Below are 27463 nucleotides of genomic sequence, written 5' to 3' on the forward strand. Positions count from 1 at the left end.
TTATTGCTTTTCTTTTTTGGGCAGGGATTTTAAAGGCACACCACTCAATAAGCATCTCTCTCCCTTTCTGTCCTTTTTTACCAAAGGTGGTGCGTGCACCAGGTGACTGAGCATCTTGCTTTTTCTTTTAGCCTTATGTTGGACATTGCTCTGTATCAATTCATTCTTCTTTACACCTGTATGCCCTCAGCACAGATTTTTAAAACTAGCCCTGAAAGCCAAGTTCAAGACACACATCTCCCACCCTGAACTGCCCATCTCTCCACTTGCCCAGTCCCTGTAGACCCAGAGACACCGAGAGGCTGGTGTCTAATTATAACTCGGAGCTACTTTCCTACCCACCCTGGCACGGTGGGGTGAGAGCCTTGGCTTATACCCTTCACTAGGTCCTTGCTGGAGCCCTTGTGGAGGAGGCGCTGCTGTGTGGGCACCTCAGGTAACCCTGATAGCCACCGTCCTGGAAGCCCAAGTCACCGGCTTCGCTCAGTTCGACAGTCCAACCTGAGTGCAGCCAGCTCTCTCCCTCTGCAGCTGCAGGTTTATTTGCTTCCTCCTCTGAGGCGGTGAGGCCAGGCACTGGTGGTGGAGGAGGAAGCTGAGTGTGAGCCAGACCAGGTGTGCACAGGGAGGGGCACTGAGGACAGCAGCCCCTGTATGGTGCAGGCACCCCGGAGTCCATGTGGGGCTCCACTGGCCTGGCAGCTGGCTCCGGGGACCCTCGGGCAGCTGTCACCAAGAGGAGAGACCTGTGCTCAGATTCAAGTGACAGGCTCGTCTTCTGCGGGAGTTCTGTCACCATGCGTCCTTTAGCCTCTTAGGGACTAGGGGTCCTTCTGTGTAAAATGGGAACAGAAACAAAGGGGCACAGACTTGCTGTGAGCATTAAGTGAGATAATACAGCGAAATTGTAGGTGAACCGCGTTTTACCAACTTCTCTGCATCAACTTAAAGTGGTAAAATGATCTCACTCTCGTCCTGGACTAGCAAGTAGAAGTCTCGTCACTGACCTCTCTGGGGTGTGGACATGCCCGCCTCGCGGGGGAGGCGTGGGACTGACTGGGTTCTCATTCTCCCTGCAGGGCCCTCGCTGCCTGCCTTTCCCGGGAGGGCTTCTGGCCCGTCTCTGTTCTGCGCACACCTCCGGGTCGGATAGATCTCCTTGGCAGAGGCTGCCTCTCAAGGATCCTGCCAGTGCGTGTCTGTTCCTGCCCTCTGTGGAGCATGGCACCCACAGGCCTCCCGGAGGAATCGTGCCCTCAAACCCTGCAGCTGCTGTGAGAGGATCCCCCGGACTCGCCCCGCAGTCCCTCTCAGCTCCAGGGGCTGCCCAGCCTCTGAGACCTGCTGCCATCCCTGCCATGCCCTCTGGAGCCACGGCCCCAGCTGGATGAGGCCCTTCCAGAGCAGGACCCCACCTCGTCGCCCAGCAAGCCTCCCACACGGCCCACCACCACCTCCCAGGTCTGGCTGCCAGGGCAGACTACAGAATGTCTGTGCCTGAGATCCAAGTGGAAGAAGTGGGTGAGGAAGAAGGGCCGGCAGGGGCCGCCGCGCCTCCTGATGACCACCTCCGGAGCCTGAAGGCCCTCACCGAGAAGCTGAGGCTGGAGACCCGCAGGCCCTCCTACCTGGAATGGCAGGCCAGGCTGGAGGAGCAGACATGGCCCTTCCAGAGGCTGGCCACGGAGGAGAGCGTGGAGCAGGGAGGGGAGCCCCTGCTGCCCCCGAGGGAGCCCAGAGAGCATCCCCCGCCTGCCGGGAGCACCAGCCAGGGCGACGGTTCCCCTGGCAAGCTGGAAGGCTTCCAGAGTATCGATGAGGCTATAACCTGGCTCAGGAAGGAACTGGTAGGTGGCTAACCCTAACCCCACAGAAGTCCCCGGAAAAGAGAGGGTGCCATTCTATCTTTCTCTCTCTGTGTCCCTGTGTCCCTGTCTCTATCTCCTCTCCTCCACCATGTGTTGGTCCTCCCATCTTTACAGACCCACCACTCGCACATCTGTAATCTTCCTATTAGACAAAGGCAGATCTTATTTCTGTGGTTGCATGGTACTGTGTCAGCCAGCCCCCAATCCCAGGCACCGTGGAGGAATCAAGCAGTGACCGTGACAGTCTGAGCCCACATTAGGGTGTCTGCTACCTTCCCCCGACTGGCAGAGCCTCTCTCTCGTGCCTGGACTGCTAAGGGGATGCCTGGAGCTTCCCTGCCCTCTGAAGCCCCCTCCCCCTGCCATATGTCCCAGCTGCCTGCACCTCCTGTGAACTCACTAAGAGGTGGTTGCTCTCCCTCCTGGGGTGCTAGTGCTGAGTTGCATGGCAGGCAACCTGGGGTGGGCTGACTGCAGTAGGGCTCCTGGGTCCGGGGGTTGTCCCTGTGCAAGGAACCGCTGTAGGTACTGGGCCCCAGCATGGAAAGTGCTGTTTTAATACTGCGCGAGCAGGAGCTGCCGGGGGCTGCGTGACTGATCATGCGTCAGGTAGAGGCTTTGGTGAGAAGGCTGAATAGGAGTCTGCCCAGAAGTCAAGGCAGGGACGGTATCTGGGTGGGTTGAGTGCAGGCCAAGGGAATGTTGCTCAGCCCTTTTCCTGCCCACGGTCAAAGCAGATTCCCAACAGGAATCTCACCATATGCAGTGAATCTTGGCCTGCGAAGGAGCCGAGGGTGCAGAGATGAGTGCTGCCCTTCCCCCGGGGAGAATCACGGGTCCCCAGCAGTGGCCTCTCAACAAAGGTGGGCATGAGTCTAAACCTCCCAAAGCTCTTAACCCCTGTCCCCCTGGCACCAGAGGCCAAGGTAGCACCTGCCAGGTCAGGCCATCTGTCCCCAGGGAGCCGGAGTCTAGGTCCAGCTGCTGTCCAGAGGCAGAAGTGATTCCCAAGATGACAAGATTGGCAGAGGAACACTTGGTTTGCTTTGCAGAATCCTGAAAACCAAATCCCTGTGGGGGCCTGGAATTCATCATGGGCTAAAAAGCATCCCCTGGGTTTGGGATGGGAAGGGGCTCAGGACTCAGGTGTCTGATGGATTGGGGGCTGTTGTGGTCTCAATCCTTGACAGTGAGAACGCCGCTCAGAACCCAGCGTTCTTTTATGTGTGATCAATCAGTAACTGGATATGCGTGGCCGTTGGCTTTCATAGAAGATGGGGCGCCTGTGGATTCTTGCTCTGTGGCCCCAGGGTACTTGTGGAGATACAAGAGCTGAGGACGCGGACACCCAGTGCCCCAGGACACACCCTGAAATCTGCTCTTTGAATTCCTGAGGCTCAGCTGCTTTGATCTGTTTTCATAAAGAAGAACAAAAAATATTCCCATTAATCAAGGATGCAATTTGTTGGCTTCAGGTTCATTTGAGGTTTATTGCTTCTGAGAGTGGAGGTGTTTATTCTCTAAACAAGTTCACATTCCTCATGGGCCCCCTGTGGAGCAGAGGGGAGAGAAGGGCTCCTCCTCTGTGTGCAGAGCAGTCGGGACTTCCTCAGGGCTTGTCCCATCATCTTCAGACAGAGATGTCTTGCAACCACGACTGTGTTTTAGAAGCACATGGGGACCTTTTAAGTCTCCCAAAGCCTCAGTCGTACCCTAGACCAACCAAATGAGTGTCCAGGGCAAGGTGTCCGCTCCCCCCTGCTTCCAGTGTGCAGCCAGGGCTGAGACCGTCAGCCGAGACCTACCGGGCATGCTCTTTTCTCTTGTAAGGAAAGTGGTGGGAGATGCCCCCGCCCCCACAGAGGTTCTGGTAGAGAGCACCTGAGGGGGACATGGACAGAGGGACCTTAGGTGGATAGCAGAGTACTCCTTGCCAGGACTAATTTGGCTGCTAGGGGTTGATGGGAAACTGGGGCTCCTAACAGGTAGCCCATGCAAGACATGGGACTGGTAAGTGGCAGAGCCGGAGCTCAGACCCAGGTTTCACCATAGGGAGGAGAAAGCTGTGGGAGAGGCAGTGGGTGTGGCGGGGAGGCAGCCCAATGGCAGAGGACTCGCTGGTATGTTCGAAGAGCAGTGACCCCCAAACTCTTCTTCGGTCACCTTGTAGAATGAAGATTCTGGGTCCTCATGATGCAGAATCGACCCTATATAGCTGCTCCATGGACATACTCTGAGAATCAGGAAATGAAGGGGGCCTCGACTGGGGCCAGGGAACCTTTGAGGCCCCTCAGGGGCAAACCTAGGGGTCCCCAGGCTTGAGCTTCAAGTCTTGTTCCTGCTGTATCTGCCCCCTGTGACTTGGCACTCAGCCAGTGGAAGGGCCTCAGTGAGCGAACTCACAGCATCCCAAACCACGTGGCCCCGGAGCTCTGGCCAGCAGCAGCCCGAGGCAGACTGGAGGCCCGCAATTCTGATAGGACATTCTGCCTGCCTCGGAATTCAGCAACAAAGGCACCTTGTGAAACCCTTTGACTGAGGTGGATGGTTCACATTTGAACACGTCCTCCTGTCCTTACGTCCCACCCAAAGCCAAGTTCTGTGCCGTTGGCTTTCTAATTTATCTCTGATCATCATTGAAGATGCCTTTAAAATTGACCTATTTTTAACCCGAGAGAGGTTTGCAAAACCTCTACTGTGCTGTACTGAGTGTAAGCCCAGAATCAAGTTTTTTTCTCCTTGTTCAGGACTTCCATTTCTTGTATGTGAATTTGACTTTACTCCCACAGATAGAAACGCTGAGTCAGTCAGTCGCGTGGGGTTTTCTCCTGTATTATGCCAGACACTCCCAACCTAATGGAAGTTTGGGGTTCAATGGGACAGGTCCCTGGCAGTCCAGGGAGGCTGTTGTCAACTAGTGCCCAGGGGAGGCAGAGAGCCCTGGGCCTGGAAGCATCGTCTGCCTTCCTCTACCTTCTGCAAGGCTAGCAAGAGGGACTGCCTAGCATGATGGCTTCTAAGGCTAGGAAGGGCCCGGCATCCCCCGTCCCAGCTTCCCTCTTGACTCCTCCCCACAGGCTTTCACTGCTGCTCCAGATACCCCTCCACTGATGCTCGAGGAGGTTGGAGACCCTCAGAGCCTGTTAGCGCGCTGGTTGCCAGTGTCCCAACCTCCAGCTCTCCATCTTCTGGGTGGTGGCCTTCTGACCAGGGGTGGGGTGGGGCAGGGTCCAGCCCTGGAGCCTCTACCCCAAGCTGAGTGTGGAATCAGGACATTTCACGAAGGCCCCTGACTGGGCCTGAGTCAGCAGCCAGCTCCAGGCCTGGCCTTGTGTGTTCACCCTTCAGCAGGAGGAAGAGGGACCCCCTTTGGGTCTTGTCTCTGTAGTTGTGCTCAGAAGTCCCCCTTGCCCACCTGGGAGATAAAGCCCAGGAACAAGAAAGCATTCCCCTTGCTCTGTGGGTGCCGAAACGAAAACAAAACATCCCCGCTTCCTCCTGGGCTGTCTTTGAGGCGAGAATCCTTGGGTGTGGACAGAATTTTCTTTCAGTCTCAGGCAGGTGTTGGATCCCGGCAGAGACAGCTCTGCTCCAAGAACGTGTTTATAGTTGTTAGAAAAAGGGAAAAGGAATCTGACGGGTTTTAATCAGGGCAGGTCTTCGTGGCAAGAGGCTGGAGACCTGGGCTCAGCCGGCGCCCCGTGGTTACAGCGTGGGTGCCAGCCGGAGCCCTCTCCCAGCGAACCCTCTCTTGCTGTGCCGCCAACTTGGCAAGCACAGCTCTGGTGTATCCAGGCACAGCCCCCTGAAGCCAGGAATTATCTGCCCAGCCAAATGACAGATCTCCCTCGCCACAATGGGTATGGAGGCGAGGGATTTGGTGACAGCCATCTCACTTTGTGGTTCCAGCGAACCTTCACAGTGTCCCCTAGAAAGGCTTAGACGTGCTTGCTGTTCCCACTTTACAGAGGAGAAGAGGGGGGCTCAGAAAGATTGTAGGTCTGAGGGACAGAGAGGTTAAGTGACTTGCCCAAGGCCCCATATGCCAGCTTGGGGCAAACGGACCCAGACCGCTGGGCTCTGGGCCCAGAGCTCCTTCCTTTCTCCAGGTGCGGCAGCTGTTAGAGTCAACTGGCCTGCGAAAGCCTGCGTTACCCTCCTGATTTCAGAACAGGGTACTTGTGAAAGGTCACAGAGATTGCCAGCATGACTCATGACAACCCTTAGCCGAGACCAGGCCAATTTCTCCTTGAGGACAAGAACAAGCTCAGAGCCAGCCTGCAGGGTACCAACTGAGCTGGGCTGGCTTCACAAGAGGGCTTCCTGTCCAGGCCAAGACTGTCTTCTCGGTGAAGCTTAGGGCTTCCAAAGAGGCACACCACAGGAAGAAGACTGCTCATCTGGGCAGATGTGACTTCTTGGGGGCCGTTAAAGAATTCATAAACAAAGGCAAAGGAAGCATGCCACATGGTCCGTGGACTTTGCTTCTGGGTGGTGGCATCCTTCTTTCTACTTTTCTGTAGCTTCTGAAATTTCTAAATTGGGATATATTTTATGCAATCAAGGGGTGAATGATTTTAAAAATAAAAGACCAAAGAAAGAAAAGCACCAGGCTCCTCTTCCCAGTGTAATCCCTCACCCCGTAGTCCACAGGTAAAAGCAGCACAGGAAGCTGAGGACTTCGGTCCCCAGAAACGCCCTCTGGGCCTGACAGCTGACAATCTGGGCACTGATGGCCAGAGGGGTGAGAGGGATCCCCATCACCAGGCCCTGCCCACTACCCTTCCACATCCAGGGAAGCAAGGAGAGCTCACCAGCAGAGCAGCCCCAGGCGCTCCTGGGCCCCAGAGGCGGTGGGGCCTTGCCTGCAATCCCTTGTGCCTGGGCTTGGGCGCTGGTGTAGGGGTGAGCCCAGGTGGGTGGGCAGTGTCCTGCCTTGGTGGAGTTTCCCCCTGAGGAGGAGGCAGACACCCCAGGACCTGCACCAGGGCATTTGTTAAGCTCAGATCCCGCCAGCCCTCCCTCCCTGGAAGCTCAGGCTGTCCACGTGGGGCGGTGGGGGGTACTTAACAAGTACCCACAAGTGACTCCCCTGCAGCCGGCTAGTGACTGGCTGGGCGGAGTGGAGAATGCATAGAATTCGTAATTAGATTAGACTTCACGCCTAGCTCCACACACCCTAATCCTCCTTGGCTTCCTCCTTATAAACCTTACCTGGCAGGGGGGTCGGGAAGGGAAAATGAGGATGAGCAGCCCCAGGGCGGTGACCACCTGGGGACTCTGAGATGGCAGGTGCTGAGTGGGAGAGGTGCACGTGGCACATCATTTAATGCTCACGCGATCTTCCACAGTGGCCCACTGGCCTATTACTCTCCGCATTTTACAGTCGGCAGAACAGAGGCCGAGAATTTGCCCAAGATCAACCAGCAGAACGGGGATTTGAACTCAGATCTGCCCAAGCTCAGAGCCCAAACTTCAGAACTGGTTCCTGCCCTTGGCAAATGAGCTTGACCGCACTTTCCGCTCACTCAGCAGGCCCTCCTCACTCCTGGGACTTTGGACTATTATTCTCCAAGTCTATTTGAGTTTGCCCTTTCCAAGAACTCCTCTCTCTCTGAAAAAGGGACACTTGCTTTTCCAATACAAAGGCCAGGTCTAATGGTCCTCAGACTCTGAGGGGGCTGTTCAGCCTGAGGTATTCGTCTTAGCTGGATCATTTGTCTGACAAATGTTATTTTTAAAAACTGACATATAACACTTGGGCTTATTGATGGGGTATGGTACTATAATTCACATAGACAATATGTAATGATCAAATCAAAGTAATTAGCATTTCCATCTCCTTGACTATTATCAAGTCTTTGTGTTAGGAACACAAACTCTCCTAGTTACCTTGAAATGCATAATCGATTGCAGTAAACTTTCGTCACCCTTCTGTGTTACCGGACACTAGGATTAATTCCCCCATCTAACTGTATCTCTTTATCAACTCCTCTTCCCAGTCTCTAGTGACCTCCATTCTCTCTACTTCTAGATCAATCTTTTTTAGCCTCCACAAACATGTGGTGTTTGTCTTTCTGTGCTTGGATTATTTCCTTTAAAACCCTGTAATTCCAACTGTGTTACCACCAATAACAGGATTTCATCCTTTTGATGGTTGAATAGTAGTCCACTGTGTATATATAGCACATTTTTTATCCATTCATCTGTCAATGGACATTGCAGCTGATTCCATACCTTGGCTATTGTAAGTACTGCTGCAGTAAATATGGAAGTATAGGTATCTCTTTGACATAATGATTTCTTTTCTTTGAATATATATTCCTAGATCCCGGTGGTAGTTTTATTTCTGGTGTTTGGAGGAACTTCCATCTGCTTTCCATAATGGCTGTACTAATTTGCATCCCACAGTGCACGAGTCCTTTTTCTGCACCTTCACCTGCAATTATTTGTCTTTTGATAGTCGCCGTTCTGACCGGGGTGGGAGGACAGCTCACAGAGGTGTCACTTGGCCCTCCCTGAGGTTGGTGGTGCTGAGCGTTCTTTACGTAGACGTTGTGCGCTCGCGTGGCCTCTTTGGGAAGTGTCTGCTCAGGTCCTCGCCTGGCCACAGCAGCCCTGCCTCCCTCCGATCCTCTGGGGTGTAGTTTCCAGGCACACACCCCTTCACTGATGAGGTAGGAGCTGCTCACCTCCCAGGGACTGGAGGCAGCACCTGCGGCAGGGCAGGGGCTCTTCAGAATGCATTAGGCCACAGAATGTTCCAAGTGTGGAAAATCAAAGACTGTCCAGAGGTGGAACTTCATTCCAGAGTGTCCTCTGCAGTCCTGAAGGGTCTCCTGCTCTCTGCCCCACCCTGGGCTCTGGTTTGTCCTTTGGTCCCAGCACAGGAACCCCTCTGAAGGGAGAGACCAAGAGGCCCGGCCCAGACAGAGGAGTCGCCTGCTTGGCTCCTTCCTGCCCCCCAGAACCAAGGACAGGAGCAGGTGTGTTTACCTCCTTCCCACAGCCCAGGCCAGGGCTGCAGAGCACAAGGCTGCCACCCAGCTGGACAGGCAGCTCTGGCCCTGCAGCTGGGCCACTGCCTCTCAGGGATGAGACCCTGTGAAATATTCAGCCTCTCCGGGTCCATCTCGTCCCCTGGAAATCAACTCACAGACCTGCTTTGGCTTCTAGGAACCTTTGAATTGTGTTTTCTTTTACATTTCCCCCAGAAATCCAAGTTTCCATTAGCAGCCCATTTCAACCACACGGCCTGCCTTCCCGCTCCTCGCATTAATCCGCTCTTTCTCAGAGACCAAAACCAAGAGCAGGTCACGCTTGGGCCTCTGGATGGAGACCCTGCACAATGCTGTTTTAGCAGTGGGGCGGACCCCGAGCCAGAGCTGAGCAGATACTGAGACAGGTTGCAAAGACCATTTGCAGAGTTCGGCAATGAAGTCCTACTCCCCAGTCGGGAAGGAGAGGCGCGGGCTCGTCCCTTCACTCTCTGAGGATGACCTCTCTCGTTCCCAGTCTCTTCAGCGTCAGTCGGAGACCAAGGCTGCTCTTAGGCTGGGGTAGTATAGGTTCAAACCCCAGGGATGGGGTCCGGACCAAACACCCCCACCTCGGGATTCTCAGTGCCCCGGTCTGTGCCCGCCAGGACACCAGGACGGAGCAGCACGTCCGTGTGCCAGGCACCAGCTCCCCTCCCGTCCTGAAGCCCCTGCAGCCCCGCTCCACTCTCCGTCCCCATGAGTTTGATCCCTCTAGATGCTTCGTGACTGGCCTGTGCCACAGCAGTGTCTTCAAGTTCACCCCTGGGCAGGCGTCAGAACTCCCTCCCTTTTAAGGCCGAATGAGGTTCCAGCGCACGAATGGACCACACTTCTGCGGTCGGTGGACGCTGGTTGCTTCCAACTTGGGGCAGTCGTGAATGACGCTGCTGTGGACAGGGGTGGCGTGAACGCGGGGTGCACGCTCCTCTGGAGCCCCCGCCTTCCCACGGCTCAGGTCTGCCTGCCCAGGCGAAGCTGCCAGTCTTGGGATAATTCTGTCTGATTTTTTTGAGGCTCCGCCTGCCGTTTTTCCTGGGTCTTCCACAGCCTCGGTTTTAGTCCTCCCAGCCCCAGACAGGCTTGGCCCTCCTCGCTCCCCAGGAGGCAGCAGGTGTAAAGAGCCCACCAGCCCACCCAGGGACGCATTCCTGGGATCTTCCACTTCTGAGTTTCCTCACCAGCCATCCTCTCGCTTCCCCCCACCCTCCCCTTGCCTGGTCCCCTGGAAGTCCCTGTCCTCTGCAGAGCCCTTTGATCAGTGCCCGTTGCTCAATCCGCCCAGGGCGGCTCCCCTTCCACCTGCAGAGGCCAGCAGGCTCTCCTGAGGGCTCATGTGTGCCTCGCCCACTGTCTGTGGTGCCAGTCAAGCCCAGACCACCTCCCCGCCCTGTCGGGGGCCACCTCCCTTCCCTTCGCGTCTGGGGGCGCCCACCATCTCCCTACAAAGCACTGACAGCTGACAGCGCCTGCCCAGTGGCATCTCGCCGCCTTTCACCAAGTACGTGCCTGATGTGGGGCTTGCTGAGTGATCGGCGTCCCTCTCAGAATCCAGCAAGTGCCTCATCCCCAGGGGACAGCAGGCCTCCTGGGAGAGGGGTGGGACGGCGGCGCCCTGTGAGCCTTGGCAGGGGACGGCACGACACACGCTCTGAGAGAGGTGCGTCACCCGGGCCTGGATCCAGGCCCAGTGTCCAGTCTCTTTAAGGAGAGTTTAAGCCCAGGAGGTCCTGGCCGGGTCCTGTGTCCTGCACCTTCCTGGGGCGCTTGAGCGCTGGCGAGCCCCCACCTTCTTCAGCCAGCGAGGCTCGTATTCACGGAGTGCCTCCTGTCTGTCCCTAGACAAGGGACAGACGTTCAGGGAGCATTAGTGACTTTGCCTAAAGCCGCTGAGCCACAGGAGAGGGCCTCCACCTGACTGCTCACCTGAGCCACGAAGCCCTGCGTCGGCTGCCTCTGGGGGACAGGAGCCCTGCAGGGGCCACTGCACCGCCTGGGCCACCCCAGGGGCCTGAGTGCCAGTGTTCCCAGCTGGCTGGTCCTGAGCGGCCCCTTAAGTCTCAAAGTCAGTTTCCTCACCTGTAACGCTGCAGATAAAGGTAACGTCTAACCCTGGAGTTGCTGCTGTGTGTTAATACGCCTGAAGAGCCGGGAAGCATGCCTGGTGCACAGTAAGAAAGGTTCACCTATTTTTATGTTCGACTCCTTTGAAACTTTATTAAGAAATACTTCAGCATTCAGGGACATTTAAAGGGTAATATAGCAGCATGCCAGTCCCCCTGCATATGACCCAAAGCCCCTGAAGACCCCCACATCACCTTCCTCTTTCCCACGTGGAGGAACCACGTTCCTGAACTGGGGTTTGTCATTCTCTTCTTTTCTTTATCCTCATACTGCATCTCAATGTTATCTCTAAACAACGGGAATGAACTGGAAGGGGTTTTGTTTTGTTGTTCTTGTCGTTGGTACCAGGGATTGAACCCAGGGGCACTTAACCACTGAGCCACATCCTGGACCTACTTTTGTTTTTTTTGTTTTTTTTTTTTTGAGACTGGGTCTCTCTAAGTTGCTTAGGGCCTCACTAAGTTGCTGAGGCTGGCTTTAAACCTGCTCTTCTCCCGCCTCAGCCTCCTGAGCCACTGGGAAGACAGGGGTGAGCCACTGCGCCCCGCTGGAGTGCCTTTCAGCCAGGGCTGCATGCACCTCTTTCAGAAGAGAAGGATTTAGATAGTACCTAGCCCAGCACAAAGCTCTGTGGGGCAAACACAGCCTCATCTGTCACCTCCCTGATGTTTCCAGATGTACCTCTCGATGACCCGAGGCATCCATTAGGACTCCTATTGATGGGTCTGTGCTTGTGAGGGACTGAGGAGCGGCCGCCCCCACCGCTCTTGCTGACCCCTCCCTCCTCCCTTCCAGGCGGAAATGCGGCTGCAGGACCAGCAGCTGGCCAGGCAGCTCATGCGCCTGCGGGGCGACATCAACAAGCTGAAGATCGAGCAGACCTGCCGCCTGCACAGGAGGATGCTCAACGATGCCACCTACGAGCTGGAGGAGCGGGACGAGCTGTCAGACCTCTTCTGTGACTCCCCACTGGCCTCCTCCTTCAGCCTCTCCACGCCGCTCAAGCTGATTGGGGTCACCAAGATGAACATCAACTCCCGGAGGTTCTCGCTCTGCTGAGAGGCCCTGGGAGGGGCAGAGGGCCAGAGCCCACGGGGAGGGAGGGCAGTTACCCGGTGGGGTCTCCTGGGCAGGCCCCCAGGACTGGTGGAGCGTGCTCTCAGGAGCCCCAGCTGCGGACCCCAGTGTCTCCGTGACCCACTCTTGTTCAGCACCCAGAGTGCAGAAGCTCGGTGGGCAGGGTCCCATGTGCTCCACCTCAGTCCCCCTCTCCACAGCCCACATTGCTGCGTCCTGGATAGCTGGTGCTATGAACTGGGACCCCCAAGGGAGCCCCTCAAGTCTGCTGTTCTTGCAGAAGGCTCTCCCCCGGGGTCAATTAGAGGCATCAGACGCACCCATCTCTCCCTGTTGCCACCCTCCAAGTCCTGGCTCAAATTCACCCTTGGTAGGTGACCTAGCAGCCTTGACAGGGACCCACCAGGGAAGGAAAACCAGGACGAAGAGCAGAGTGGCACTGGAACGCAGGCTCCCTGGGGAAGCCAGCGCCTGGTGGCACCACGCAGGCTGCTCTCCGTCTTGGGCCTGGGCACTGCCAGGTCAGGTAAATTGTTGGCGAGTGTGCCGGGACTGTGCTGGGTGGGTGCTTGTGTAGCTGGGCTGGGGTCCTCTTGCCTTCCCTGGCCACACGCATCACCGACAGCCAGGGGAGTACCCAGGAGGTCGCTGGTGACTGGGCCAGGCCGGTCGGGCACAAAGCACCCATAACTGAATTCCCCAGAGGGTATGCAACAGGGGCCTCCGGGAGCCCAGAAGTCCCCCGAGCCTCCTCTGAGACAGTGCCTGACCTCAAGCTGATTGTAATTGACTAAGACTGTCAAACTAATGTTTTGCTAACGCGTTAACTGTTTGGTTCTCGTCCAAACTGGAAGCCAACTGAGCAGGCCAAGCACAGAGCGTGGGCCTGGCTTTAAGAGTTTCCCGCACACAGCAAGTGTGAAGGTGGGCCAGGTGGAGTGCGTTGGTGAAGTCACCAACCACATGCCTCAGGGTGTGGCCTGAGGGCAGAAGCTTCGTAGAGGTTTGATGGCATCTAGCAGAGTCCTCTCACGAATAAGGGAGCAAAGCGAAGCTGGGGCAGAATGACCGCCCTTGGGTCAGTCACACGGCTGTCCGTTGGCCGTAGACTATGCAGGTGAATCTGCGTCCGGGCCAGCCAACTTGAACCCCAGAGACAGCTGGTGCTGTGCCAAACCCATAAACCGCCAACCCCCTGCACTGCCCCACCTAGTCCTCTACCCTATCCTCCTACTTCTCAATCCAGAGTATTTGAGTGGGAGGCAGAGCAGTGCCCGGATGGTGGCCTCTGGGGTGCACGTCAGTGGTCACCATCCTGAAGTCAAGCACACTGACTCTCCATGTTCTGTGTTTCTTCTTCTGTGGAATCTCTGCAGGCCATGCTCACACCCCGATGGCTTCCCAGGAGGGGCCATGTTTTGGGGAGACTGGGAGTGGAAAGATGCAAATGAGTGGCCCCAGGTAGCCAGAAGAGAATGTGGTCTCTTCCTGTGACTTCAGGAGACTGAGGGTTCACCCTGCCTGCAAAGCAGGTAGAGCAGCACAGCCAGGCTTTGTTATTAGCCCCACATACCAGAGGATTCGTCCCGAGGTCTCTCCACAGAGGCCACACAGCTTGACCAGACCCTGAGAGGACTTTCTCTTCCACCACCTCCTTCCATGCCAGTCCTGCAGGCCAGGGGTCCTCCACTGGCCAACACCCACCCACCCACCCTGCAGAGAACACGCAGGAAAACCCAGCCCACGTTCAGAAAAAAAATGCCAAACTGGTTCTCTTTTTAGAAATCAGTCATTGTAGTAACTGAAAAAAATTGTAGTGAAGGAAAGAAGAGTGACAGAGATGAAGTGATCAGTGCCATGGGCTGTGTCCGGCTGAACAGTCTGTCGCCATGGGCCCAGCGGGTTCCTCCTACTTTTGTTCTCTGGGAGAAAATTAAGACCCAGACAAAAGTGGTGGGATAGGTTAGACGTCTCAGCGACTGTGTGGCTCATCCCAGGAGAATTTTATTCTGGGTTAAGGAGGAGAGGTGGGGAGGTCTGAGAAGTGGAGGGAAGGACCATTGTGTTGCCCCGTGCTGTCCTGCGTCTGCGACTAGCCGATTCCTTCAGCTTTGTGAAGTCCCTGCTGTGTGGGGTCGGATGTCCACGACCAGCAGCCACACGGGTCCCACCTCCATCCCTGACTGTCTAGCTCACCACGTGTATACAGTGCTATTTGCAGTTTCACCCATGAGCCATCTCTGTCCCCCCAGGATGTAAAATGCCAAGTCTCCACTGTGCTGTCACGTGTGGTCCTGTCCGCTGCCTTTGTAGGCTCAGTAGCCATCACAAAGGCCTAGAGGGCCTGGGCAGGCTTGACCTACCCCTGTAGCAATACCAAGTGCTATTACATAATCAATGGACAATTTTATTTTTTATGATTGTTTCTATATTGCTGTTAGAAAAAGTGAAATAAAAAATTTCAAAAGAAAATATCCATATAAAGAAGAAATATGTGCCTCCTTTTAGCTTGTTCTTGTTACAGCCCATGCAGGGCCCTTTCCCTAATTGAAATGGATGGATGGATGGATGGATGGATGGATGGATAGATGTATGAGGGATGGATTGTGGATGAATGGGTGGATGATGAATGGGTGGATGGACAATGGATGGATGGATGAACAGATGATTTGAGTCATCAGGTGAAAGGCCAGGAGGGAGGAAAAGACTCACCAGTATCATTCTCTTCCTCCACTGTGCCTTCCTCCAAGGAAATGGCTTGGTGACAGTTACCATCAAATTCTGCCAGGTACATAGTGTGAACTCAAGATGTGGACTTAAGAGATGCAGTCATTCTCCCTGCATTGGCCAAAGCCAGAGCAAAGAAAACCCATTCTCTCCCGCTGCAGCCTTTTCCACAGGAGAACGTGGTCAAGCTCCAACAGAGACCTGTGCCTAAAGTTTTTTCAGCCTCTGACAGCTTCTCTTAAACCTGAGGATGAGCACACTTGAGAATTGTCCGAGGTGCTTGCTCCAAATGAATGTTCCTGAGAACACCATTCTAGCTGTGCAGCTCTGGGGCCTGGGAAACTGTTCTTGGCAAACACCCCAGGCAGTAATGCAGGTGGGTCCAGAGACACGTTGGGAAACCTTCAGGGGACAAAGCAGGCTCGAGGGAAGGCCTGGCCTTAGAACTGGTCCTGCCTGTGATCCCAGAAGAGGCCACATCAGAGATCAAAGCAGGTTGGTAACCCCACTGCAGGAAGGAACACCTGGGAGCAATTGCTGTCTAGCAGACCCTGGGATTGTGCCACCTGCCTCTCCATGGGCAGTGACCATGGTCTCTCTCCTCCAGGGGCATATGGGTACAAATGGCACGTGGCCTCAGGGTGTGAGGAGGAAACCCACTGCTGCATTTGCTGGGGTTCAAAAGACACTCGGAAGCCACCGGCCATCCCACCTCTGCAGCCAATGTGGCATCACTGAATCAAGCTAATTAACTCCACCACCTCAAACACCCCTGATTTCCCTGCCTAGCCGTGGCTGTAGCCTTGACCAACGTCTCCCTACCCCCCACCCACCACACAGCCTGGAAATCACTGTCCCTCTGCTGCTTCTAAGACTTCAACATTCTCAGGTTCCACATAAGTGAGACCACGTAGTCTGGGAACTCCAGCTTTTGAAGATCTGAGAGGCAAAGAGGAATAGTTAGAAGGAGCAGCTAGAAAGGTAAAAGAAAAACCCTGGGAACAGGCCACAGAGAAACTTCCAGAAGAAACTATGGCAAGAAGGAAAGAGCCATCCACATCATATGCAACACTGAGTAAGATGAGGACAGAGATGGGCACTGGCTTCAGCACATGGAGCCCAGCAAGCACCACAGCGAGGACAGAGGTCCAGTCACGTGAGTCAGAGATAAAGCAGGAAAGACAGGAACAAAAGCAAACGGCAGACAGGGGCCCTTGTGTCCAGTCACCTTGCTGTCAAGGGAGCAGGGGAGTGAGACTGAGCGAGGACACAAAGCCAAGGGCACAGATTTGGGTTTCTTATAACGATGCATCACAGTGGTGTTGGCACAGGGGACGTGCCAACGGGCTGATCCCGTGGGAGGGGAGAGACTGTCAGGCATGAGCAAGAAGAAGGCTACTGTGGCAGTGAAGCAGGTGGGAGGGAGTGCAGGGGAGGCTGGGCCCAGGGAGGGCGAGGACAGCTCCATCCTCGCAGAGGCAAATCCAGGGCCACCCAAGACGTGCTGTCGGTCAATGCCAGGAAGAGGAGAGCTCTGTGAAATGGCGTGAGCTGGAGGGGGTGGAATGTGACAGGTTTGAAGAGAGGGCTTTTGAAGTAATTATCTGAAAATGAGTCGGTGAGTTTATGAGCGAAGGGTGGTGAAGTCGTCTGATGGGGCTGATGGGGCGCAGAAGGTGGGCAGGGGGAGAGGGTATTTGTTAGGCCGTAAGTCGGAGGACAGAACAGGAAAAGGAAGGTGTGTGAGGAGCCATCACAGGGTGGTCCAAGGAGCCAGGCTGAGGAGGGAGGGACAGGGCAGAGAGGGTAGGGCAGCCGTCGTGCTGGAGGGGTGGGGCGAGGACTGGACGTCCCCAGGCCACCTGGATGCTGGAGGAGACTGGGGGAGATGTTTCGGAGGTGAGGCGGCCTCTGCATTCAGAGGCCCACCTGCCGCCCCATTAGGCTGAGTGTTCCTGATGGGCTGGTGACATCGGCCAAGAGTGTGGCTTCCACAGCCCCCCAAGTTCTTACCATCTCCTTAGAAAGGGGGTGTTGAGCAGGTCTCCACCCCCTGGCTTCTCAGAAGGCAGAGCATCTCCTCTTTGCTCATTGCCCACATCCGAGCCCCATATCTGTGGTCCTCCAGCTTGGGAAGGAGGCCCGGCTGCCACAGAAGAGAACGATGACAGGTGATGAAGAGGAAGAGGCCCCACCAGCATGCACAGGCTTGCGCAGGCCGGGCCCTAGCTGATGGGAACTGAGCAGATTGAGTGTTGCACAGACTCAAAGTGAACAGCACGGAGACGGCTAGATGGGCTCTGGAGGAAATCGATGCAGGAAGAGAAACCTCAGAGGAGCCCGAGGGCTCTGGAAGGTAGCTGGCCACACCCACAGGGGGAGACAAGTCGGCCATGAGGTTTCCTTCCAGCACCAGGGAAGACTTGAGGCTCCTACAGGACAGTGGGGCGTCTGCCTGCCGGGTGCTGAGCACAGGCCCCGCTGTTCCTCCCTCACCCACTTTCCCAGGCAGGGACGGCCAAGCACTAAGGAAGGGGCACTTGCCAAGGAAGGTGCAGAGTCGGACAGGAACTATTGGCTAGGATCACCAGCCGTGCTGCAGAGCTAAGGGTCCATGGTCTCCAGACTTCTCGGCCAGGCTCTTGCTGCTGACCTTGCATCTTCACACCCTCCTTGTGGAACCACAGCAGAAGAGCCCTGGGACTTCCCGCCCCTGTAACGAATGGAGGTTTAGACTGTCAGACAACACTGCGTTAAGGAAGTCCTGAGGCGCCCCCTGCTGGAGAAACAAGGACCACATTTATAGGTTCTTTGTCAGTTTCTGTCAGTAATTGTCATTTTCTTGGCGTGAGCTATTGTCCCTACTTGCCAGGTTCCCTGGAACATTCAAATTTTGGATGCTGTTTTCCACTGATCAAAAACTAAAACCTGGCTGGGTGTGGTGGTGCACGCCTGTAATCCCAGCAGCTCGGGAGGCTGAGGCAAGAGGATCCCAAGTTTAAAGCCAGCCTCAGCAAAGCAACTTGGTGAGATCCTGTCTCTAAATAAAATATAAAAAATGTCTGGAGATGTGGCTCAGTGGTTAAGTTCCCCTGAGTTCAATCTCTGCTACCAAAACACAAAACAAAACAACAACAAAGCTACTTAAATCTGCAGTTGGAGTACCTGTCACAGCGGAATCACTTTCTGCACCTGCCTTCTAACACCCCGCATGTGCCAACACTGGGGAACCAGACAGAACACGCTTTCATTCGTGCTGCCTGAGCTGCAGTTCATGCTTGACCTCTGCTCTGGGGCCAAACCCGTAAGGAAACAATGGCCACTGAATTTGTCGGAAGGAACCCAACTATCATGTATGGCCATGAAGATCTAATTAAAAAATGGAAAAAAAAAATGGCCATCCTTGTCCTGAAAATAGTGTGATAAATTTTTTAATCTACTGCTTAATTAGGTGCTTTCCTTCTAACTTTTAAAGCTACAGTTCCTAAAGGGTGCAGCCATTTTCCCTATCGCAATAAAAACCGAGACCCCTTGCAGCTTTCTGTCATTTGGTCTCCAGATGGGAACCCCTGGGCACCTCCATATTCCCCCCAATCCATCCCCCTTCACCGTTTCAAAACTTGCCTTTGACTTTATCGGCCTGCAACTGAAATTCTGGCCTCCCAACGCTGTTACCCAGCCTCTGCCCTCTGGGAATCAGGTCGATCTCCACCTTCTACCCATGAGTCCAAAACAATAAGGTCACGTTCACGGAAGGCAACATTTCCTTAACGTTGTTCTTGTGGCAGATTTTCCCTAGTTATCATGTCTCCATTCACCTGGTCTTGGTGGCCTAGTTTTTCACCTTCAGGAACAGAGGCCTGCAGATTCACACCCATCTCCAGAAGTCTCCCTTCTAGAAAACAGCCAGTACTCTACACCCAGTTCCTACTGCCAACACACCAGATAAAAGTTCCCCAGCAAGCAGAGTCCACATGATAGGTCTCTATCAAAGTCTGTATCCCTTCAACACAAAATAGGAGGGAAGGGCCAGGAGAAGCTCGAGAGCAAATCCCACCAAGTTAAGCTATGTTCACGTCCCTCACAATGAGTCCCGCTTTTATGAGTAATTATTCACACTAATTAAAATAATAATCATAATAAAAGGGTGACCCATGGAGAAGAGGAAGGGGATCAGGGAGGAGGGGAGGGGAAAGGGAGGCACCAGGGAATGACATTGATCCTATGACGTCATGTACATGCAGAAATGTCTCAATGAATCCCACTATTATGAATAGTTAAAATGCAATAATAGAAACCATTTTTAAAAAGCTTTCTTGAGCTCAATATAAGCCCCCAGTTTATTACCATTATCTCAGACTCCCTGTGGTCCTACCATGTTTCTCTGCAATCCCTCACTTCTTCCAGGAGACTTTGCATGAAATAGACATTTTCGGTGGATATTTGGGTCTTCATTTTTTAAGGCTCTTGTGCTGTGTGAACTGATCAGCTGTGCTCTTCTTTCCTTCCCCCGCCACTTGTTCAGCGTGTCAGCCCCGAACCTCGTGGTAGGTGAGGAAAGGGTGAGGAAGTTCCCAACCTCAGCCAGCTCAAAAGGGCTGGGGAAGACCTGAGATCCCGAGGGCTGAGGAAGGGCTCAGGACGGGCCCCAGGCACAGGAAAGACCTTGCCCCCTGTTCACCCCCACCTCTGCCTGCTTGGTCCTCTTCTGAGGGCTGCTTCTCTTCCCATGATACCCTGGGAAAGATACCCAGGTTCATGTTCTCTCAGCTTAGCGAGTCTGGCAAAAGAGAATTAGCTCCCTCCGCTGTTCCCCTGTTAGTTCCAAGGGCTCCGCAGCAGCTTGCTGGCACAGGCTGCGTGGCGTGACCTCTCTCAGTTCTGGAGGCTGGACGTCCAAGAACAGGTACAGGCAGGATAGGTTCCCTCTGAGGCCTCGCTCCCCGGCTTGCGAATGAGTGTCTTCTCCCTGTGTCTTCATCGTACCTTCCCTCTGGGCATGTCTGTCTGTCCAAATGTCCTCTTCTTATGAGGATGCTCATCACATGAGAGCCACCTAATGACCTTAATCTAACAATAACCTCTGTGAAAACCATATCTCCCGATAAGGTCACGCCTGAGGGGCTGCAGGTTAGGACCTCCGCAGGTGAAAGGCGGTGGGGGGCACAACTCAAGCCATAACAAACCTGCTTCCTCTCCCCAGATCACACTGGACACCTCTGTCCCCCAGGGGATTGACAGTAGGACTGGGCACAGCATAACCCTATGGCAGAGAATGAGGTTCTACAGAGTAAGTCCTTCCCCAAACGAGGGAGGAGTGTCCCCAAAGAAAGGGTGCTGTGGAGGCCATGGAAACAGACCAGCACAGTCCACAGCGGAGGGCTCAGCAGACGTCCCTCTGCCTTGGGGTAAGGAGACTTCGAGACTTGACATCTATGGTACAGTGTGCCACAACTGCACCATCACCAGGCACTTGTTCAGACCCTGGCGTAAGTAGTGTGTGTGTGTGTGTGTGTGTGTGTGCACAAGCGTGCACACAAACGCAGCACAAGGGAGTGCAATTCTGGGGTGGGAGTGGCATTTCAAATCTGGTCCTTTTCACCTTCCGTAGAATGGTGTCTTCAGGCCCTGAGCCTGTGAGCTGGTGCTGACGTTACGATAAGTAATGGCACTCCAGGGCAAAGGAGCCCCACTCGGGTCCCACTGTCTGGGAGCAAGAGGCCTGTGTGGAGGCCCGATGACGGGACTCGGGAAGGCCCTGCCCCTCCCTGGGACTCGGAGTTTTCCTGTGTAAAATGAGTCTTTGAGGTCTCTACAGTACTGTTGAGTAGAAGGGTGCATACTACCCAAAGGACAGAAAGCGGGCTCTCAGAGAAGCACTTGCAGACTTGGGTTCACAGCAGTGCTAGTCACAACAGCCAAAATGTGCCGGTGACCCAAGTGTCCACTGGCAGATGCATGGATATGCAAAACACAGTTTCAACTTACAAGATCTGACCTTAAAATGAAGCAAATTCTGACTCAATACATTGATGAACGTAAGGACATTATGCTAAAGGGAATATAAAGCTAGGTACTGTGTGATCTCACCTAAGTGAGGGTCACGGAGTAGTCACATTGACAAAGTAGAAGGGTGTTTTCCAGGTGCTGGGGGTGGTGAGGGGTACACAATTATTAGCGGATAGAGTTTTGCAAAATGCAAAGAGCTCTTTCAGGTGGCGGGGCTGTTGTTGCACAGGGACAAGAATCACCTAACGCCATGGAATGTGTGCTAACAGTGTGCAGATGGCAAGCTTTGTGTTACTCATATTTTGCCACGGTAAAAAATATGGGGAAAAAAACTAGTAAATATGTGTAAAGATAGGGGAAAAAAAGGCAAGGTGCAAAGGAGCGTTCAAAGGTCACTTTAGTGCAAAACAGGGGAGGGGAAATGCAAACCTGGTATTTTATTTGCTCAGATATGCATTTTGAAAGTTTTGAAAGATGCATAAGAGGCTAAAAATAAAGTTACCTGGGGAGGTGTGGGAACCGGACAGATGGAGAAGTTCTAATTCTACTTCAACGACTCTCAGATTCCCAGCGGCCTATTATGGTCACATGACAGACCCCACCGACTGGGTTCACCTTGACCTGTCATTGACCAGTGACACGTTTTCTGTCTTATCTTACTTGGAACCCAGAATAAGCTCTCAGGCAAACCAACAAAGCATTTTCCCTTCAGAGAGTTGGGCCAGCGCCCACAGAGCTGGCTCAGCAGGGAGCCGCCCTCCCCAGGCTTTCCCTCCTCCTCCAGGGCAGGCCCTCCGGGGCGGCCCAGCTCTGGCAAGTGCCCAGACACGCGAGCGGCTCCTCACTTAACAAGAAGTCGAGGCGCCTCTCCCAGGCCGTGACTGAACGTCTGGCCACTCCTGGCACTGACAGGGAGGTGGGGGCTCTGGTGGGTTGAGGGACATGGGACACACTTCCCTTCACCCCAAACACCTGCTCTGTGTCTCTCCTCCCCACTGCACTGCTCAGGAGAGTGACTTGAGCCCTGAGTACGTCCCTTCCCCACCCACCATCCCCATCCCAGTCCAGTGCTCCCTGGGGAGCCGGTGAACTTGCCTCATCTCAAAGTCCTCGTAGGTAAAACAGGCCCAAGAATACCCCGCTGGCAGGACGGAGGCCAGGATGGAAGCGAACAGCATGCAGGTGCCTCTCCGGCAAGCAAGCCTCTGTCACTCCAGGGGCACCTTGGGGGCTGCAGCCCCTTGAGCCGGTGAGTATTCAATCCTTGGCTTTATAATCACTGCCATCGCCCTGCCATCGCCCCACCATCGCCCCGTGTCCTCAGGGCACTGGTTCCAGGACCCCCCGGACGCACATCTGCAGACACTCGCACGTCGTATATAAAACGACTGGTTTTGCATGCAGCCTCTGCATAGCCCTGCGCACTTCGAACCACCTCCAGATTATATATGATACAAAGTGCAACGTCAACACCGCACGAGTAGCCTTGATGCCATGACGGTCAGGGAAGGGTAGGGACGCCGCCTGCGTGCTCAGGGCAGATGCAGGGTTCCCCTGACGTTCTGAGCCACGGTGGCGGGATCCGGGCTGCAGAGCCAGGTTTAGGGGCCAGCACATCTGTTCCGCTTACTGCTGTATTGGTTAAGCGGTGCCTTTTAGCCTTATTCACTTTCTCTGTTGTGTGCATTACATAGGCTCAGAAAACGACTTTAAAAGTGAAACCTATAGAAAACGTGAGGAGCTAAATAAAATGCTCTTCGGGGGGCCCCGGACTGTCCCAGGCCCTCATCCCTGAAGCTCCATTCGTTCTCTGCTACCTCAGTGCCTTCCTTTCCCAGCCAAGTTCCTGAAATGGCTAATCTGAAGCTGCCTTCCCCCTTTCTGTGAGCTCCAGGGCTCAGGCCACTGGCTGAGACGGTGCCGTGCCCTGTCTCCCACCCAAGCACCCCACGGTCCCCTCCCTCTGCAGGACTCTCCTTCCCCAGCCCGAGTCCGCCTTGCCTGGAGCACAAGGGCGTTCTCTGGGTACAAAGCCAGGTGTCGGGTACTGTAAATGATAAGAAACGGGTCACCTGGCCTTCATCAGAGCCACCTGGAAGCTTCTAAAAATACCCACTCCACCGCCCCACCCCAGAGAATCTGCCAGGAGGGCAGCCCCGGGAGGGCCCTCAGCTGCAGCACCTGCCACGGCCAGGCCCTTCCCACACCTTGGCCCATTTAATTCCCCCCCAGTCCTGGGACGTTGGTGCTGTGACTGTCCTCGTTCTGCAGGCGAGGAAACTGGGGCTCAGAGAAGCTGAGACCCTGAGACACGTGCAGGGGTCCCTGGGAGGGTGGAGTGAGACCCTCACAAGCCTCATGTGCCACAGGGAGGGCCTCCTCCGGTCACTAACTTGGTATTGTCCACCTGAATGACAGAGACTCTCCGGAGAACACGGATGTTTATTGGGGGTCAGCAGGGAGCATTGCAAAGCAGGTCGGGAGCCCTGGGGTGTTCAAGCTGACAGGGTAAAGGGAAACCCTAAAAGGCAGAGCGAGGAGATTGCCAAGTTACTCTGAAACGATGATGTCGATGACGTCGGCCACAAGGGCAATGACAAGGGTGTTCAAGGCTCCGTGAGATGACGAGTGCCCGGCAGAGGTCTGTGGAACCAAGTCCTCGCAGGATCAGCCTTCCTGTGAGGCAGCCGTGCTCTGAGCAAGGCTGTGGGGAAGTTCTTCTGGGGAGAGGTCTTGATGAGCAGGCACAGGAGCGCGGATCTCCTCCTTCACAACCTCTGGCTTTATCTTATTTCCGATTAGGGCTTGCTTGACACAAGTGACTCCATTTTGATGCCAACGACTCGCTAACACAGCAGCGTTTTCAAGCTTCCCTGTGCTCACAGACGGCAGGGAGCGTGTTGATTCTGAGGCAGCCATTCTGGCTCTGCATTTCTTGCAAGCTTCTGGGTGACGATTCCCTGATGCCTAAGACAGGTGCTGCTGATCCGTGGACTTGGCTTTGAGCAGCAAGGTGGGAAAGGGGACAGAGTGCCAAAAATGCCACCCTGCCTACCACTGTGGATTCTCTGCTTTACAGGTGGGTCAGCCAAAGGCCGGTGCGCCAGACTCGCCCCCCTCCTCCAGAGCCGGCCTCAGCCTAGAGGGCTGACCTGGGACCCTCGCCGGAGGACTCCTCCCCTGGAGGAGCTGCCTCCATCCTGCCAGCACCCTCAGACACAAAGCCCAGCCTCACGGCAGGGGTGAGGAAATGAGGGGCCGCAGTCCCTCTCTCCCTCAGGGCTTCTGCCGCCTTGCAGGTTTCTCAGCTCTGAGCCCTCCAGGAGACCCACACTCCAGACACACCTGTCCCTGGGGAGTGAGGCCAGGTCCCTATCCCAGCTGGTCCCCCTGCCTGGACCAGGCCTCCAACTTCCTGGGTCCAGAGTGTCCATCATCACACAGCATCGTCCTCCAAGGAAGGTACCGGCAGCCCTGGCAACCCCTCCTGCTGTTGCTCCAGCTGGAAAGACAGGTCATAGTATGTGCCCCACTCATAGTCCTCCTCCTAAGGAGCTGGGGGCAGGGGCTCCTTGAGGCTCTGGGTAAGGTGTGGCCTCCCAGGTCAACCTGGGACACGTCTTCCCCCCGGGTGTCACCCTGTGGTACATAGGACTGGACAGGACGTGGACCACCTGTCGGAGCACAGGATCCAATGCACCTAAGTGACAAGCTCACCTGGGGTCCCGGGGGCTGAGCATTCCCTCTGAGATGCTCTGGATGGGGGCTCCTACCCTCTCCGTTCAGACACTTGTTGCCCACACATTTTACTGATGCCGTCTGTCTTTGCAGCAAGGACAGATGGCATCAGGAGAAGAAATCAGAATGGCCTGAAGAGACTATGAACGGGCAAATGTCACTGGAGAAGCCAGCAGCATTGAGGCTTCAAGGTGCCGTGGAGGTGGGGCAGATTCTGAGGGTCTCCTCAGAGCCCAAGCCCACCCTGAGTCCCTGAGGGGGCACCCTGGCCATAAGGTGGCCTCCAGTGGGAGACTGGCCTCTCTCCTCCCCCACCCCGCTTCCTCTTTCCCTTGCTCTCTGTCCTTCCCGGCTCCCCCTCTCCTGACCCCTTCCCTGCTTCCTGACCTGAAGCCCAGGATAGAGCCACAGTGGCATTCCCTCAGTGACACAGCAGTGGACAGGAGCTTCTGCCTCCCAGCCCCCGGCAGCCCCTGTCCTAAGTCGGCCCCAACAGAGCAGGGCCTGCAAATCATCTTCTACTTCATTCTTCCCACAAGCAACGTTGTGAACCAAAACTGCACACTGGCGAGGGTTTGGGGTGCCTTCGAGCCAGAGGTGGGGACCTGCTTGTCCTGCTCCCTGGGACCCTGCCTGTGGGATCTGATCATGGGAGCTGAGTCACCTCCATCACACCTGCTCTCAGCCACCTGAACGGGCGCCACCCATTCCAACCTGTCTTTCAGTCTTGTTTCCCAGGAATAGCCAGTGTGGCCTCCCTCCTTCCCTCTCGTGAAATCCATTGCACAAAGAATGAGGAGCCAGGCCCTCTCAGGCTGCCCTTTCTTGGGTATGATTTATGCCTCACTCCCACAGGTGATGTGCTTCCAGAAGACTCTGCCCAGCCTCCCATCCTGCAGCCCTGGGGCCACCCTCCTCGTCTTACTTGGGTGCAGAAATTGCTTTTTTTCTGGCAGTGTGCTGCGGGAAACTGCATTGTAACCTTTCTCTTCAAACTCTGCTTGCACAGAGCTGGAGGCCACTGTGGCTTTGACACAATGTCAAATGTGCCCCAAAGGTCCATGTGTGGAAGCTTGGTCCCCAACCTGTGGCACTGTCAAGAGGAGGTGGTCTGGCGGGAGGTGGGGCCTCTCGGGAGGAGGCTAGGTCATTGGGTCATGCCCTTGACATGGATGCTGGACCCCGCCTTCTCTCTCTGCTTCCCAGCTGCCATGAGGGGAGAAGCCTTGCCCATCCCGTGCTCTCCAGAATGATGTTCTGCCTCCCCACAGCCCCAGAGCAATGGAGTCAACCAGCCTGAGCTGCAACCTCTGTAACCACGAGCCAGAACAAAGCCCTCCACCTTTTTAAGTTGATGATCTCAGGTATTTTGTCACAGCAACGGAAAGCCTGCACACCATATAGAATCTGGAGCCTGCAAAGGCTCAGCTTAGCTCCATGCCTTGTCCACCTCTGGAGCTGACCCCTTCACAACCAGGGGTGGGGGGCCAAAGCCCCTCCCCAGGTGCTGACTCTGCATCCCCACACATGTCGATGGTTTCTAGGAGCACCAGGACCCTGCAAGGACCCTATGAAGTCAAGATTTGAAGACAGAGAGTCTAGAGAGCCAGAGGCTCTGCAGCCCTCCAGGAGACTGGAGGTTCTGCCCTTGATCCACTGTGGGTCCTGGGGAGGAGAGAAAATAATGGAGGAAGGGCAAGAGGGCCTGTCAAGATGCAGGCCGAACACCTGCTCGCTGTAAGATAACATGGCGTTTGACCCCCTGCGCTGGAAGGTTCTGGCTTCCCAGGCCCAGGCCCTGTCCCTGGAAAGAGGGGAGGGCATGGTCCACTCACAAGGTCAGCTCGCGGCTGTGGCAGAGGGTGATAAGCTGAGGGGGCTGGGACCTGTCCAGCACAGTCACACGCTCTGCCTTGTTTGCCTCTGGCACAGGGACTGCTGGGCTGTGGCCTACCGACTGCCCAGCCCACCTGTTACCCGGGTAGAGGGTACAGCAGGATAATAAGCCCTGCCCCACACTGGAGCTGGCTGCATTAGATGGTGGGGACATTCTGAGAATCTTACCTCTCTCCTGAGATTTCAGTGGGGCACGTGCCCTTGGAAGGGATCAACATGGCTCTCAAGGGAGCCAGTCTTGCACCGACTCCCTATCTCACCAGGTGAGCTCTTCCTCTACATGTGCTTCCGCCATTGGGAAGCCATACTTCCATGAGGTCCTCACCAGACCTGAGTCAGTGCTGGAGCCATGCCCTTGAACCTTCTGAACTGTAAACTAAATAAACCTCTTTTCTCTATAAAGTACCTAGCCTTGGGTATTTTGTTATAGTAACAAAAAAATGGACTAATGTAGATTATGTGATGTAACATGCCATCTTGCTAACAGACTCACTCTGGAGATGTTTCTTGCTAACTTGATGTAACAGTAGGCATGTGAAAACTCCTTGTAGGGAGAAATTTCCAGAAGCCTCTAGGATCTGGAAGTGGTTTTTAGGAGTTGAGGGCATCCAAACCAGGGCCCTTCATCATAAAACCACAAAGAATAAACTTGGCCAGTAATCTGAGTGAGCTTAGAAGCAGATTCTGTCCCCATCAAGCATCCAGAAGAGAATCAGTCCCAGATCACACTTTGGGGGACCCTGAGCAGAGGACCCAGCCAAGCTGTAGCTTGCTCCTAACTCAGAGGAATTACGAGACAATTAATATGTGTATTGTTGTTAGCTACTAAATTTGGCATATGACAAAAGATAACATGTAAGTCCATAAGCCAGGAAAGCAGCCAATGGCTCTCTGGCCAGGTGTATTCACACTGGTAGACAAAAGCGGGGAGTTTCCAGGACTTGTACAATAGTCACTCCAATGTCCAAACGGGAACCCCTGTACTGC

General features: G+C 54.9%; 1 protein-coding gene across 4 annotated transcripts in view; it reads left to right on the forward strand.

Annotated features, from left to right (window-relative positions):
• Positions 1–14587, forward strand: part of Fam167a (family with sequence similarity 167 member A) — a 31118-nt gene extending 16531 nt beyond the window's left edge. For all 4 annotated transcript variants that reach the window (XM_047551777.1, XM_047551776.1, XM_047551779.1 and 1 more), the window contains 2 exons: positions 1080–1847; positions 11825–14587. In XM_047551777.1, the coding sequence (XP_047407733.1) occupies positions 1488–1847; positions 11825–12088 (624 nt within the window). In that variant the 5' untranslated portion in view covers positions 1080–1487 and the 3' untranslated portion in view covers positions 12089–14587. The remainder of the gene's footprint in view (positions 1–1079; positions 1848–11824) is intronic.
• Positions 14588–27463: the final 12876 nt, after the last annotated feature.

The sequence above is a fragment of the Sciurus carolinensis genome, chromosome 4 (genome assembly GCF_902686445.1).
Source record: "Sciurus carolinensis chromosome 4, mSciCar1.2, whole genome shotgun sequence".
Taxonomy (NCBI): domain Eukaryota; kingdom Metazoa; phylum Chordata; class Mammalia; order Rodentia; family Sciuridae; genus Sciurus; species Sciurus carolinensis.